Source organism: Hemitrygon akajei, chromosome 21, assembly GCF_048418815.1.
Source record: "Hemitrygon akajei chromosome 21, sHemAka1.3, whole genome shotgun sequence".
NCBI lineage: Eukaryota > Metazoa > Chordata > Chondrichthyes > Myliobatiformes > Dasyatidae > Hemitrygon > Hemitrygon akajei.
Window position 1 is genome coordinate 5,346,749 of NC_133144.1, and position 13,924 is coordinate 5,360,672.

Genomic DNA, 13,924 nt, shown 5'->3' on the forward strand with positions numbered 1-13,924 from the left:
GCATAAAGTGCACAAAAACAGTGCGGACATTACAATAAATAATAAACAGGACAGTAGGGCAAGGTGTCAGTCCAGGCTTCGGGTATAGAGGAGTCTGATAACTTGGGGGAAGAAACCGTTATATAGTCTGGTCGTAAGAGCCTGAATGCTTCAGAGCCTTTTCCCAGACGGCAGGAGGGAGAAGAGATTGTATGAGGGGTGCATGGGGTCTTTCATAATGCTGTTTCCTTTGCGGATGTAGCGTGTAGTGTAAATGTCCGTGATGGCGGGAAGAGAGACCCCGATGATCTTCTCAGCTGACCTCACTATCTGCTGCAGGGTCTTGCAATCCGAGATGGTGCAATTTCCGAACCAGGCAGTGATGCAGTTGCTCAGGATACTCTCAATACAACCCCTGTAGAATGTGATGAGTATGGGGGGTGGGAGATGGACTTTCCTCAGCCTTCGCAAAAAGTAGAGATGCTGCTGGGCTTTCTTTGCTATGGAGCTGGTGTTGAGGGACCAGGTGAGATTCTCCGTCAGGTGAACACCAAGAAATTTGGTGCTCTTTACGCCCTCTACTGAGGAGCCGTCGATGTTCAGCGGGGAGTGGTCGCTCCGTGCCCTCCTGAAGTCAACAACCATCTCTTTTGTTTTGTTCACATTAAGAGACATGTTGTTGGCTCTGCACCAGTCCGTTAGCCGCTGCACCTCCTTTCTGTAAGCTGACTTGTTGCTCTTGCTGGTGAGGCCCACCACGGTGGTGTCATCGGCGAGCTTGATGATGTGGTTCAAGCTGTGTGTTGCAGCACAGTCTTGGGTCAGCAGAGTGAACAGCAGTGGACTGAGCACACAGCCCTGGGGAGCCCCCGTGCTCAGTGTGATGGTGTTGGAGATGCTGCTCCCGATCCGGACTGACTGAGATCTCCCAGTCAGGAAGTCTAGGATCCATTTGCAGAGGGAGGTGTTCAGGCCCAATAGGCTCAGCTTTCCAATCAGTTTCTGAGGGATGATTGTATTGAATGCTGAACTAAAGTCTATGAACAGCATCCGAACGTATGTGTCTTTTTTGTCCAGGTGGGTTAGGGCCAGATGAAGGGTGGTGGCAATGGCATTATCTGTTGAGCGGTTGGGACGGTACACAAACTGCAGGGGGTCCAGTGAGGGGGAAAGCAGGGTCTTGATATGCCTCATGACAAGCCTCTCAAAACACTTGTGATGATGACTTCTTCGGCATGGGGACAATGGTGGCTGCCTTGAAGCACGTTGGAATGGTGGCGCTGCTCAGGGAGATATTGAAGATGCCAGTGAGAACATCTGCTAGCTGGTCTGCACATCCTCTGAGCACTCTACCAGGGATGTTGTCTGGTCCAGCAGCCTTCTGTGGGTTGACCCTGCACAGGGTTCTTCTCACGTCGGCCACGGAGAAACACAGCACCTGGTCATTCGCAGGAGGGGTGGACTTCCTTGCCGCCACGTCATTTTCCGCCTCAAACCGGGCGTAGAAGTTATTCAATGCATTTGGGAGGGAGGCATCACCTGCACAGTCAGGTGATGTGTTGTAATTGGTGATGTCCTGGATGCCCTTCCACATGCGCTGCGTGTCGCCGCTGTCCTGGAAGTAACTGGATTAGCTGGGCATGTGCACACTTTGCCCCTCTGATGGCTGGGGACAGTTTGGCCCTTGCTGTTGTTAAAGCTGTCTTGTCACCTGCTCTGATGGTGGAGTCGCGGGACCTCAGCAGCGCATGCACCTCTGTGGTCATCCATGGCTTCTGGTTGGCACGTATAGTGATGGTTTTGGACAGAGTAACTTCATCAATGCACTTGCTGATGTAGCTGGTCACTGATGCTGTGTACTGATGGGGTGTGTCAGGAATGGACAGGAGGAGGAGTATAGGAAACTGATACAGGACTTTGTGATATGGTGCAACTCAAACTACCTGCGTCTCAATATCACCAAGACCAAGGAGATGGTGGTGGACTTTAGGAGATCTAGGCCTCATATGGAGCCAGTGATCATTAATGGAGAATGTGTGGAGCAGGTTAAGACCTACAAGTATCTGGGAGTACAGTTAGACGAGAAGCTAGACTGGACTGCCAACACAGATGCCTTGTGCAGGAAGGCACAGAGTCGACTGTACTTCCTAAGAAGGTTGGCGTCATTCAATGTCTGTAGTGAGATGCTGAAGATGTTCTATAGGTCAGTTGTGGAGAGCGCCCTCTTCTTTGTGGTGGCGTGTTGGGGAGGAAGCATTAAGAAGAGGGACGCCTCACGTCTTAATAAGCTGGTAAGGAAGGCGGGCTCTGTCGTGGGCAAAGTACTGGAGAGTTTAACATTGGTAGCTGAGCGAAGGGCGCTGAGTAGGCTACGGTCAATTATGGATAACTCTGAACATCCTCTACATAGCACCATCCAGAGACAGAGAAGCAGTTTCAGCGACAGGTTACTATCGATGCAATGCTCCTCAGACAGGATGAAGAGGTCAGTACTCCCCAATGCCATTAGGCTTTACAATTCTACCGCCAGGACTTAAGAACTTTTTAAAAGCTATTATTAATGCTTTTTGAGATAGTGATTTAGATGCATATCATATTTTTTTTACTGAGTTAAGTATTGTATGTAATTAGTTTTGCTACAACAAGTGTATGGGACATTGGAAAAAAAGTTGAATTTCCCCATGGGGATGAATAAAGTATCTATCTATCTATCTACTCCTCTAAGTTGGTAGAGTCGCCATCGGTTGCAGCCTCCCTGAACATGTGCCAGTCAGTGTTCTCAAAGCAGTCTTGAAGAGCAGAGATGGCTCCTGCTGGTCTGGAGCACCTGACGAGCAGTCTGTATGCTGGGATTAGCATAACAGATGTGGTCTGAGTATCCAAGGTGGGGGCGGGGCTCTGCCCGGTACGCGTAGGGAATGTTTGTGTAAACCAGGTCCAATGCGTTCCCCCCCCATTGCAAAGTCCACATACTGATGGAATTTGGGGAACACTGACTTAAGGTTTGCGTGGTTAAAATCACCGGCGACAATAAACAGTCCATCAGGGTGTGCGTTCTGCAGTTCGCTAATAGCCCCGTACAGTTCACAGAGCGCCTTCTTAGCATTATTAGCACTGGGGGGAATGTAGACACCGAATATAAGGACAGGGGTGAATTCCCGTGGCAAATAAAATGGTGTGCATCGAACTGCCACAAACTCCACTAACGATGAGCAGTGTCTGGAAACCAGCACAGAGTTCTTACACCATTCCGTGTCAATGTAAACACAGACAACACCACCGCGGATCTTACCGGAGACAGCTACATCTCTGTCCGAATGAAACAAAGCTAGCCCATCTAGCTGGATGGCAGCGTCCGAAATCCCATCAGTGAGCCATGTCTCCGTGAAGACATACGCGTAGCAAACTCTGTACTCCCGCCAAGTATTATGTTGGAGTTGTGCATGCAAGTCGGCCCGAGAATCTCACAGAACTAGAAGCCTTTTGCAAGGAAGAATGGGTGAAAATCTCCCAAACAAGAATTGACAGACTCTTAGCTGGCTACAGAAAGTATTTACAAGCTGTGATACTTGCCAAAGGAGGTGTTACTTAGTACTGACCATGCAGCGTGCCCAAACTTTTGCTTCGGGCCCTTTTCCTTTGTTATTTTGAAACAGTAAAAGATGGAAATAAAAAAGTAATCTTGCTTAAAATATTAAAGAAATGTGTCATCTTTACCTTATGCAACACACACAAAATGCTGGTGGAATGCAGCAGGCCAGGCAGGAAGCATTTTACTCGCTTAGCTATTCACAGTAACAAATTTTGACCAGGGGTGCCCAGACTTTTGCATGCCACTGTAACCTGCTTTGTTCTTTTCTGTAGCTGTTCCTCTTCCTCATCCAGGGAATGTTTGTCCTTCAATAGTTGTTAATGTGCAATTAATGCAGTTAAATCAGCCTCTATTTTAATACATGCAGAGGAGATTGCGCACTGACATCTGACATTGTTGTTTGGATGTACATCATTTTGTGGGTCCTTTGCTATATGTGTAGTTAAAACATGCCTTGGAATTTGGGAAACATCCTCTAATGGAAGGTGAGATTTGTTGCAGCAGCATGACCTTCAATGTAACATGTTTGGGTCAATCATTGTTTCACAACCTCTATGAAGGTACTTCTAAGTCCATCAACGTTTGAAAAGAAACATTTGTTGTGTTTTACCTATTTGTCTTTGGGAAGTAATGAGATTAGCATGTAATGTTACTTAGGAACAGCTTCATAGAGTCATTGCTTCATAGCAGTCAAGTCCTTGCGATTACTCTTGTAAGGCATTTTACTTACTTTCCATAAGACCCTTAATTGATGGTATTAATCCTATAATTTTGTTCACTTTTTTTATATATACTTCTGAAGACTTTCAATTCTACACACTAAAGCTTTCAAAGTATGCTTAATTTCTCTTTTGCAAGCCCTGACTTCAAGGTTGCTGACGTCAGTTTCATGCGTTGATTCACTCAAGTTACTTTCTCTTTATTGTGCAACTCACATTAATTCTGTTTGCCTAGAGTACATTCACAAAACGCACCAGGGATATTCCATTCAATAAACGTAGGCAACAGCAAACTGCACATCCACAGTGCTTAAAGCAGACCAAACAAACTGTGGTCAATTCAAATGTTGGCAAATGGAAGAATATTTCAGCACTTCAATAAACCAAAGTGATGAACTCTCAGACAAACATAAGAGCTTGGAGCAGGAGTTGGTCATTTGGCCCATCAAACCTGCTCCACCATTCAATAAGATCATAGCTGATCTGGCCATGGACTCACCTCTACCTATCTGTCTTTTCTCCATAATCCTTAATTCCCCTACAATGCAAAAATCTATCCAACCTTGTCTTAAGTATATTTACTGAGGTAGCCTCCACTGGTTCATTGGGCAGAGAATTCCACAGAAGTGTAATTTAACACCTCATTCACAAAAAACACCTAAGTAACTAATCTTCAACTCCAGCATATGACACGTCATTGAGAGAAAAAAATCTCTTATCCTTTCCGAACATCAAATGAATGCCAAGTTGTCATTCATTTTACACATTAGGGTACTTTATCAATATACTTGTGAACTTCACGATGGGCTGGAAAAATAAACACTTTGTAAATACTGACCATTTTATCTCTTTTGTACCATTAAAATATAAACTATTTGATAGTAACAGTCTGCATTTCAAACATCGTGATTAGTCCAGAGCACTAAGACATTGTGTCATTAGCGCAAAGCAATGGTCTTAAAATCAGGTGTGGCTCATTCAGTGGATCTCAAAATATCATTACGAAATCTGAACAACTGTCAAAATTTCCCTCATTTATTCCTGTAAGTGTAATCAGACAACCCAATTTGAACAACAGTGTTACTTAAAAAAATCATAAATCAACACAAATATTTGTGATTTCTTAAATTAAAAAGCAACAGCATAATCAATATTCCATTCTAAAAATTCCTAGTACATAACTTGGCTTACAATGAAAGATAACATGGCGCTGGAGTTCAATAAAGTACCGTAGATTCCGGATTTTAAGCCGCTACTTTTTTCCCACATTTTGAACTGCTTTGAACTTTGCGGCCTTTAATACGGAGCGGCTAATGCATTATTTTTTTTCATGCCGCCTCGTAAACATTTTGCCTCGTAACAGTAGACCAATAAAATTGATGAGTAGTTCACAGAGGTCCAATGAAATTGTACGATAAATCAAGCGCACTTTCACAATTAAATTATTGTAAATCAGTCATTTGTACTCACCCTCATCAACATGGAAAACACTCGAAGAAAAGCATTGTGCTGCCTTTATGGCAGTTATTTAGTTTATAATATTTTCGCTTAGTAATTCATTTTCTAGTTAAAGTTAGAAGAGTTTTAACTATATTTGTTTTCTGTACTACATCGCGGGATGCTATGACGTCACACCCGGTTTCGCCGCGTCTTGTGGGATACCAGTTTGCGATAAACGGAAAGGAGGGGGGGAGCGGCGGAGCCAAAACGCTGCTTTTAAGTTAAAGGCGATCAATAACTTTTCCTGGTAGGCTGCAGTATATATATTTTTTACCAGTCGTTAGGAGATATTGGAATGTTGTTCAGTAAAGAAGTATACGCAATGTATATTTAAAAGTAGCCGTGTTATGGGCACGGTTCGAAAAAAAGCATTTGCAATATGTATTTGTTTTTGTTAGCATATGGATTTAATTAAAAGTTAAAAAATCCTCACGTGTAATATCTTTCTGTGTAAATATCTCATATTACAACGTGGGACACCTGCGGCCGAAAATCCGGTGCGGCCGAAAATCCGGTGCGGCCTTTACAAGTAAAAAATTGATTTTATTTCTAAAATTAGAGCCAGCGGCTTTTAATCAGGTGCGCTCTGTAGTCTGGAATCTACGGTAACTAAAAACTCCATTTTAACTACTTATGCAATTTTTCTTTATTTAATGAAACCAGATTTGTAACAATAACAAAAGCTAAAACTGATGAGCCTGTAAAATGATACTACTCAATGGGAATAGACACCATAATGCAGGATGGTTTAGGAGTTTCCTTTGGGAAGCAACAAAACAAAAAGAAAAATCACTGGCTGGTCCACTGGATCTGACTTTACTCTGAATAGGAGAGAAATATCTATTTTAAATGAACTGGTGAAAGACACTCAGTAACATCCCTTTTTGGAAGACTCAGACCAAAATCTCCCACGAGTTAATCTGTATGGGGGGTGGGGGGAAGTGTCCTGTCAAAATTAAACTTGAGGTTATAGATTAAAAAGTTGCAAGGATATACAGAATAGAATGGCAAGTTTTGACTTGTTCGGGCAAAAATGCACAGATTCTGTGAGCTGCTTCCTTTCTTTGTGAAGTTCACATACACAAAAAAACCTCATGAAAATGAGAAGAATAAATCATGTTACTTAACTCCTTGTTGCAGATCAACCACAGGGAACAAATCAGAGCTCCACTGAATTTATTGTTAAATTAATGCAAATGCTGAGTGGTGGTGCAGGCTCAAAGGGCCAAATGGTCTACTTCTGCACCTATTGCCTATTGTCTATAGACAATGTAGCCTTGATTGGGAGCAGTTCCGGAGTCAAATGATTGGAGAAAATCGCTTTTGTTCTGCTTTCTCTTATTCTGGACCTTTCTACCCATGAGAGCATTTTATCTGGGTACATAATGATATCAAACACTTTTGTCCTGGGTAACAAGTAACCTGCAGTTTTCACATCACAAAAAGATCACACTCCCTCCCCTTCATATTGATTAGCATTGCTATCGATGTTTACCACTGTCAATCACTGGGGAGGAGGTGTTAGGGGTCAGAATAATTCATATTTCTCCAAGAGCCTCCATGTAATATCATGTGCTCTTAGTACTGTGGGACATGCCTGTTACGTACCCCGTAACTGGGTGTCTGACCAGCAGAGAAAGAAGAATCCATTGGAATCTGGTGGTACCAAACTAAAGGTGTTTATTAGTAAACTACACAATACAATATCAAAAATGCAAATATACATATAAAACAAGTTAGCAGTAATAAACCTAAAAGTGTAGGAATAATAATAATCAATAATAAACAAGCTCTATTGATGTCTAGGGGTAAATTAATTGTCATAGGAAAGTATAGAGTTCAGTTCATAAATGCTGAGGTGGTTATGGTTGTTGTGTTGAAATCGTTAGAGAGAGAGAGTGAGCGAGATGTAACAGCTGCAGCAGCCAAACCTTCCGTTGCTTTCTTAATCTGTTGTATCGTTGTGGCCATTCAGTTATGACCCCTCTGGTCTTCAGCTAGACCGTTCTTCTGTGGTGGACTCATCACTCTGGCATGAGTGGACACACACACAAGTCCCCACCAGCCCTGCTGTAACACTGAGCGCTTTACTGACCGATCTCCTGATTCAGTCTCCGAAACTCCCACCTTTCCTGTGGGTTCCCAACACTCAGTCAGTGTCCACGGGTGTGTCTGAAGGGTGTCTCTCCAGACCTGTCTTTTATCCCCACTCACGGGGTCTCAGCTATCCATCAACTCTGAATGACTGTGTCCATCAAATCAGGCCACTCCTGCTATCTCCTGAGGAATGTTAACAAGCAAAGTAGTAGAAGGTAAATAATCCTTGTAGAAGTCATAATACAGTAAATCAACAGTTTCTCTCCCCCTCTTATCAGTAGCAAATGTTCTTGCCTGGGCTTTATCTCTCTCTCATGAGCAGCATAACAGCAATAGTTCGTAGTTCTCAGGAGGGGGGTTGGGAATGGTTAACTCTGCACTCCATTGTCCATCAGGTCTGTCCATCACTCATAACATGCCCAAAACTTGGAAGTAATACTAATGGAGAAAGCTATCACAGACTGAAGATGGACAGAAATGTCCCATTCAGATACAGACTGAAAAACAGTCAGAGAGTTTGATAGTCAGTCCAGTAACCTGATCCATGCCCAGTTAGAAGTTAAGGAGTTGTTCCTCCAACTAGTATTGAGCCTGTAACAGTCAGATGTCAGAGTTCACCATAGAGACTTAAATTATTTAATTGAAATGCTGTCCTTCACTCATTGATGTTTTCTGTAAACCTTTTTTGCAGGTTAGAATGGCAAAGAATTTGTGGATGGAAATCTCAAACACAACAACACGTCAGTTTTGCTGTCTCTGTCCAGATATTTAAGGAGTGACCAGGTATTTCCTTTGTAAACACCAATATATCTGTTGTTGATCCTTGGAGAAGAGGATGTAACTTATCCCAACTGGAAGCGTGCTTTGTCTCTGAAAGGATGACATTTTCTATTTTAACTCCATGAAATCCACTGGAGCTGGGGTGTTAAGAACACACCAGCATGTATTCACTGGAGATCTTCAACTGCATTGATTGTGCATGGGATTCATCTGAGTCTGACATCTGAGTCAATGAATTACCAGAGAATTGATAACAGGGAGATATCATTCTCCTTCTCTTGTTGTGGGAAGGGTTTCACTCACTCAGCCAACCCATAGGCACACCAGTGAGTTGACAGTGTGGAGCAAGGCCATTCATCTGCTCTGTGTTTGGGATGGAATCAACTCAGTCGTTCAGCTGGAAGACACATCAGCAAGTTCACACCATAGTGAGAAGGATGGTTCACCTTTCCTGACTGCAGGAAGCAATTCACTCTGTCACCCAAGCTGAATTCACACCAGTGAGAGGCTGCTCATCTGTTCCGTGTGTGGGAAGAGGCTTACTCACAACCTACCTGCAGATACATCACTGAATTTACAAGGGAGAGTGTGTGGGAAGAGATTCACTTGGTCATCTGATCAGCTGACACACAGCAAATTCACACCAGAGAGGTTGAACATCTCAGACTCTGGGAAGTGATTCACTCAGACATCTCACCTACTGACACACCAGTCAGTTCACACTGGGGAGATGCCATTCACCTGCTCAGATTGTGGAAAGGGATTTGCACAGTCATCACAACTGAAAGTACATCAGCGAGTTCACACTGGGGAGAGTCCGTTCACCTGCTCAGACTGTGGAAAGGCATTCACTCAGTCATCCCACTTACAGACTCATAAGCGAGTTCACACTGGGGAGAGGCCATTCACCTGTTCTGTGTGTGGGAAGGGATTCACTCAGTTATGCCACCTACAGACACACCAGTCAGTTCACACTGGGGAGAAACCATTCATCTGCTCAGAATGTGGGAAGGGTTTCACTCAGTCATCTCAAATGAAGTTACATCAGCGAGTTCACACTGGGGAGAGGCCGTTCACCTGCTCAGACTGTGGGAAAGCATTCACTCAGTCATCTAACTTACAGAGACACCAGCGACTTCACACAGGAGAGAGACCATTCACCTGCTCAGACTGTGGCAAGGGATTTACTCAGTTATGCAATCTACATGCACACCAGTCAGTTCACACTGGGGAGATGCCGTTTACCTGCTCAGATTGTGGGAAAGGATTTCCTCGGTCATTTCAACTGAAGGTACATCAACGAGTTCACACTGGGGAGAGGCCATTCATCTGCTCAGAATGTAGAAAGGCATTTACTCAGTCTTCTCAACTGAAAGAACACCAACGAGTTCACACTGGAGAGATGCCGTTCACCTGCTTTGAATGTGGGAAGGGATTCACTCAATCATCTCACCTACAGACACACCAGCGAGTTCACACGGGAGAAAGACCGTTCACCTGCTCCGTGTGTGGGAAGGGATTCACTCACTCATCCAACCTACAGACGCACCAATCAGTTCACACTGGGGAGAGACCATTTGTCTGCACAGACTGTGGAAAGGGATTTCCTAGGTCATTTCAATTGAAAATACATCAGCGGGTTCACACTGGGGAGAGGCCGTTCATCTGCTCAGACTGTGGAAAGGGGTTCACTCAGTCATCTCACCTACTAGCACACCAGTCAATTCACACTGGGGAGATGCCATTCATCTGCTCAGATTGTGGGAAAGGATTTCCTCGGTCATTTCAACTGAAGCTACATCAGCGAGTTCACACTGGAGAGAGGCCATTCACCTGCTCAGTCTGTGGGAAGGCGTTCACTCAGTCATCTCAACTGAGGGAACATCAGCGAATTCACACAGGGGAGAGGCCGTTCATCTGTTCTGAATGTGGAAAGGGATTCACTCAATCATCCAACCTTGTGTCGCACTATCGAGTTCACACTGGGGAAAAAGTTTTAAAAAGCCGCATGATGGATATTTAACCATCACAGTTGCTGTATCCAGAAGCAAGTTTAAAAATTAAACTGTTGGTGTTGAAATCTGCAATTATTGCTGCTGTTCATCACACCCAGTCTGCACCCTGGTTACTGGGCTTGGCAGGAGTTTCTTCTGCTGCCGTTCACCTGGAGTTTAATATTCTGGATCTGTGACAAATGAATCAGTAATATTTTAAACTCTGTCTTGGGTATCTAGTGAATTTACAACACACCCATTGAACATCTGTTCACCACTTGCCCTTCCTGTGGTGATGGGTTCGAAACAGTCATCACTCTGTGGGTGAAGGTTTCCCTTGAATTTCTTGCATGACTTTCTCTAGACTGAAGAAGCAAAAGATGAGCTTGCTGCTGTCATGTTGGACATGTTCTTTGTCCCTGAAATCTCTGGGCCGAGGAAGAATGACATTGGTAGTTCACCTCATTCCCTGTTCATCTCAAAGTTCAAAGTCAATTTTATTATCAAAGTATATATATGTCATCAGATACAATCTTGAGATTCACTTTCCTGTGGGTATATTTAATAAATCTATAGAATAATAACCATAACAGAATCAATGAAAGACTGCCCAACTAGAATGTTCAACCAGAGTGCAGAAAACAATTAATATTGAGACCATGAGATGAAGAGACCTTGAAAGTGAGTCTATTGGTTGTGGGAACATTTCAATGATGAGGCAATTGAAGTTGAGTGAAGTTATCAACATTGTGGGCCATTTTCTCTGCTTCTAATGGGCTATGTCTCACGCAGCTGGGTTATTATAATACACCACTGTCCTCTAAAGGCTGAAAGCAGAACAGGGAACTGTTGGATGTTCAGTGGTGCAGGATCAGAAACCAGAGACAGGTCAGTACAGGACAAGAGTTTGGGCTCTGGACAATGGTAGGGGTAAGAGCATATGATGAGGAGTGGGGGGGGGGGTGGGTAAAGTGGCAACAAATAACAGGGTAGCAACTTTTGACAGAGAAAAGTTTGGTTGACTTTGACTGTTGCCACACCCAATGCCTGTTGAGTACATTGCTTGTGGGAACTTGCTGTGCTAAACTGGCTACTGAGTTTTCATAAAAATATTTACAAGCTATCTAAGGATTTGGGATGCAGATGAAAGATATAGTTCCAAGTTTATCTCGCATGAAGAACATAAAGTATCTTTCAGATAAGTAATTGTACAATTTTGTACCAATTAAAGTAGAATATTGAGATCAGGCCCGATGTCCAGAACCTGCTGATGGCCATACCTCAGTAGTTAATGGGAAAAGTTAAGAACTGGGTCCAACTTGCAGTGAATTACAGTGCCAATTAGAGCTGCATGAGGAAAAAAACCACAAACTCCTTGTATCACTTTTGGTCTGAGTTTGAGCTGTCTCTCAATGCTGACGGAGGATGTTTTTGAAATTCAGAGACATAGCTAATTATTGGTATGGACTGTAATTTATATTGGTCTTTTTAATTTTTTCCGTGCTTTCTTTCTTGTTGCTGATTGGTGGTTGGACGATATGTTATGTTTTTTAGGTGAGGGAGGGGTTGGGGATTTGAGGTCTGATGTTCCTGTTTTTCTGTGTGAGTGATCTGGTAGTCTTTATGTGAGGGAGGGGTTGGGGGTTGATATTTTAGCTGTCATGTCTGACTGGGTGATCTGGTAGTTTTTATGTGAGGGAGGGGTTGGGGGTTGATATTTTAGCTGTCATGTCTGACTGGGTGATCTGGTAGTCTTTATGTGAGGGAGGGGTTGGGGGTTGATATTTTAGCTGTCATGTCTGACTGGGTGATCTGGTAGTTTTTATGTGAGGGAGGGTTTGGGGGTTGATATTTTAGCTGTCATGTCTGACTGGGTGATCTGGTAGTTTCTGTGTGAGGGAGGGGTTAGGGGTTGATATTTTAGCTGTCATGTCTGACTGGGTGATCTGGTAGTCTTTATGTGAGAGAGTTTGGGGGGGGGTTGATGTTTTAGCTGCTGTATCTAGGTGAGAAATCTGGTAGTTTTTGTGTGAGGGAGGGGTTGTAGGGGTTGATGTTATAGCTGCCATGTCTGGGTGGGTGATCTGGTAGTTTCTGTGTGAGGGAGGAGTTGGGGGGGTCTGAGGTTTGCAAGTTTTGCTTCTTTCTCTTTTTCGTATGGGGGTTTGATGTCTTTTTTTTCAATGACTCTCAAGGCTTTTCTCATATTTTCATGGCTATCTGGAGAAGTCATTGTATTCTGTGTGCACACTTCGATAATAAAATTAACCTTTGAACAGTTGGCTCTTTAGCAGATCACCTTTATTGAATGTCATCTTGTTCTGGATCCATCTGCCAAGTGAAACCATTGTTCCATAGAACCATGCATAGAACTATGCATTATAGCATAGAAACAGGCCTTTTGGCCCTTCTTGGCTGTGCCAAACCATTTTTCTGCCTAGTCCCACTGACCTGCACCTAGACCATATCCCTCCATACCTCTTTCATCCACGCACCTGTCCAAGTTTTTCTTAAATGTTAGAAGTGAGCTTGCATTCACCACTTCAACTGGCAGCACATTCCACACTCCCACTATTCTTGCGTGAAGAAGCTCTCCCTAATGTTCCCTTTAAACTTTTCCCTTTCACCCTTAACCCATGTCCTCTGGTTTTTTCTCCCCTAGCCTCAGTGGAAAAAGCCTGCTTGCATTCACTCTATCTATACCCATCATAATTTTATACACCTCTATCAAATCTCCCCTCATTCTGCTATGCTCCAGGGAATAAAGTCCTAACCTATTGAACCTTTCTCTGTAGCTCAGTTTCTCAAGTCCCAGCAGCATCCTTGTAAACCTTTTCTGCAATCTTTCAACCTTATTAATATCCCTCCTGTAATTAGGTGACCAAAACTGCACACAATACTCCAAATTCGGCCTCACCAATGTCTTATACAACCTCACCATAACATTCCAACTCTTATACTCAATACTTTGATTTATAAAGGCCAATCTGCCAAAAGCTCTCTTTGCGACCCTATCTACCTGTGACACCTCTTTTAGGGAATTATGTATCGGTATTCCCAGATCCCTCTGTTCTTCTGCACTCCTCAGTGTCCTACCATTTACCTTGTATGTTCTATGTTGGTTTGTCCTTCCAAAGTGCAATACCTCACACTTGTCTGTATTAAACTCCATCTGCCATTTTTCAGCCCATTTTTCCAGCTGGTCCAACTCCTTCTGCAAGTTTTGAAAACCTCCCTCACTGTCCACTACACCTCCATTCTTT

At 43.5% G+C, this 13,924-nt stretch overlaps 1 protein-coding gene across 1 annotated transcript in view; it reads left to right on the top strand.

Moving 5' to 3' along the window:
- LOC140714054 (uncharacterized) overlaps nucleotides 1-12,943 on the top strand; it is a 52,362-nt gene extending 39,419 nt beyond the window's left edge. The window contains exon 2 of the mRNA XM_073024745.1: nucleotides 8,579-12,943. Within this exon, the coding sequence (XP_072880846.1) occupies nucleotides 9,398-10,690 (1,293 nt within the window). The 5' untranslated portion in view covers nucleotides 8,579-9,397 and the 3' untranslated portion in view covers nucleotides 10,691-12,943. The remainder of the gene's footprint in view (nucleotides 1-8,578) is intronic.
- The last annotated feature ends 981 nt before the right edge of the window (nucleotides 12,944-13,924 follow it).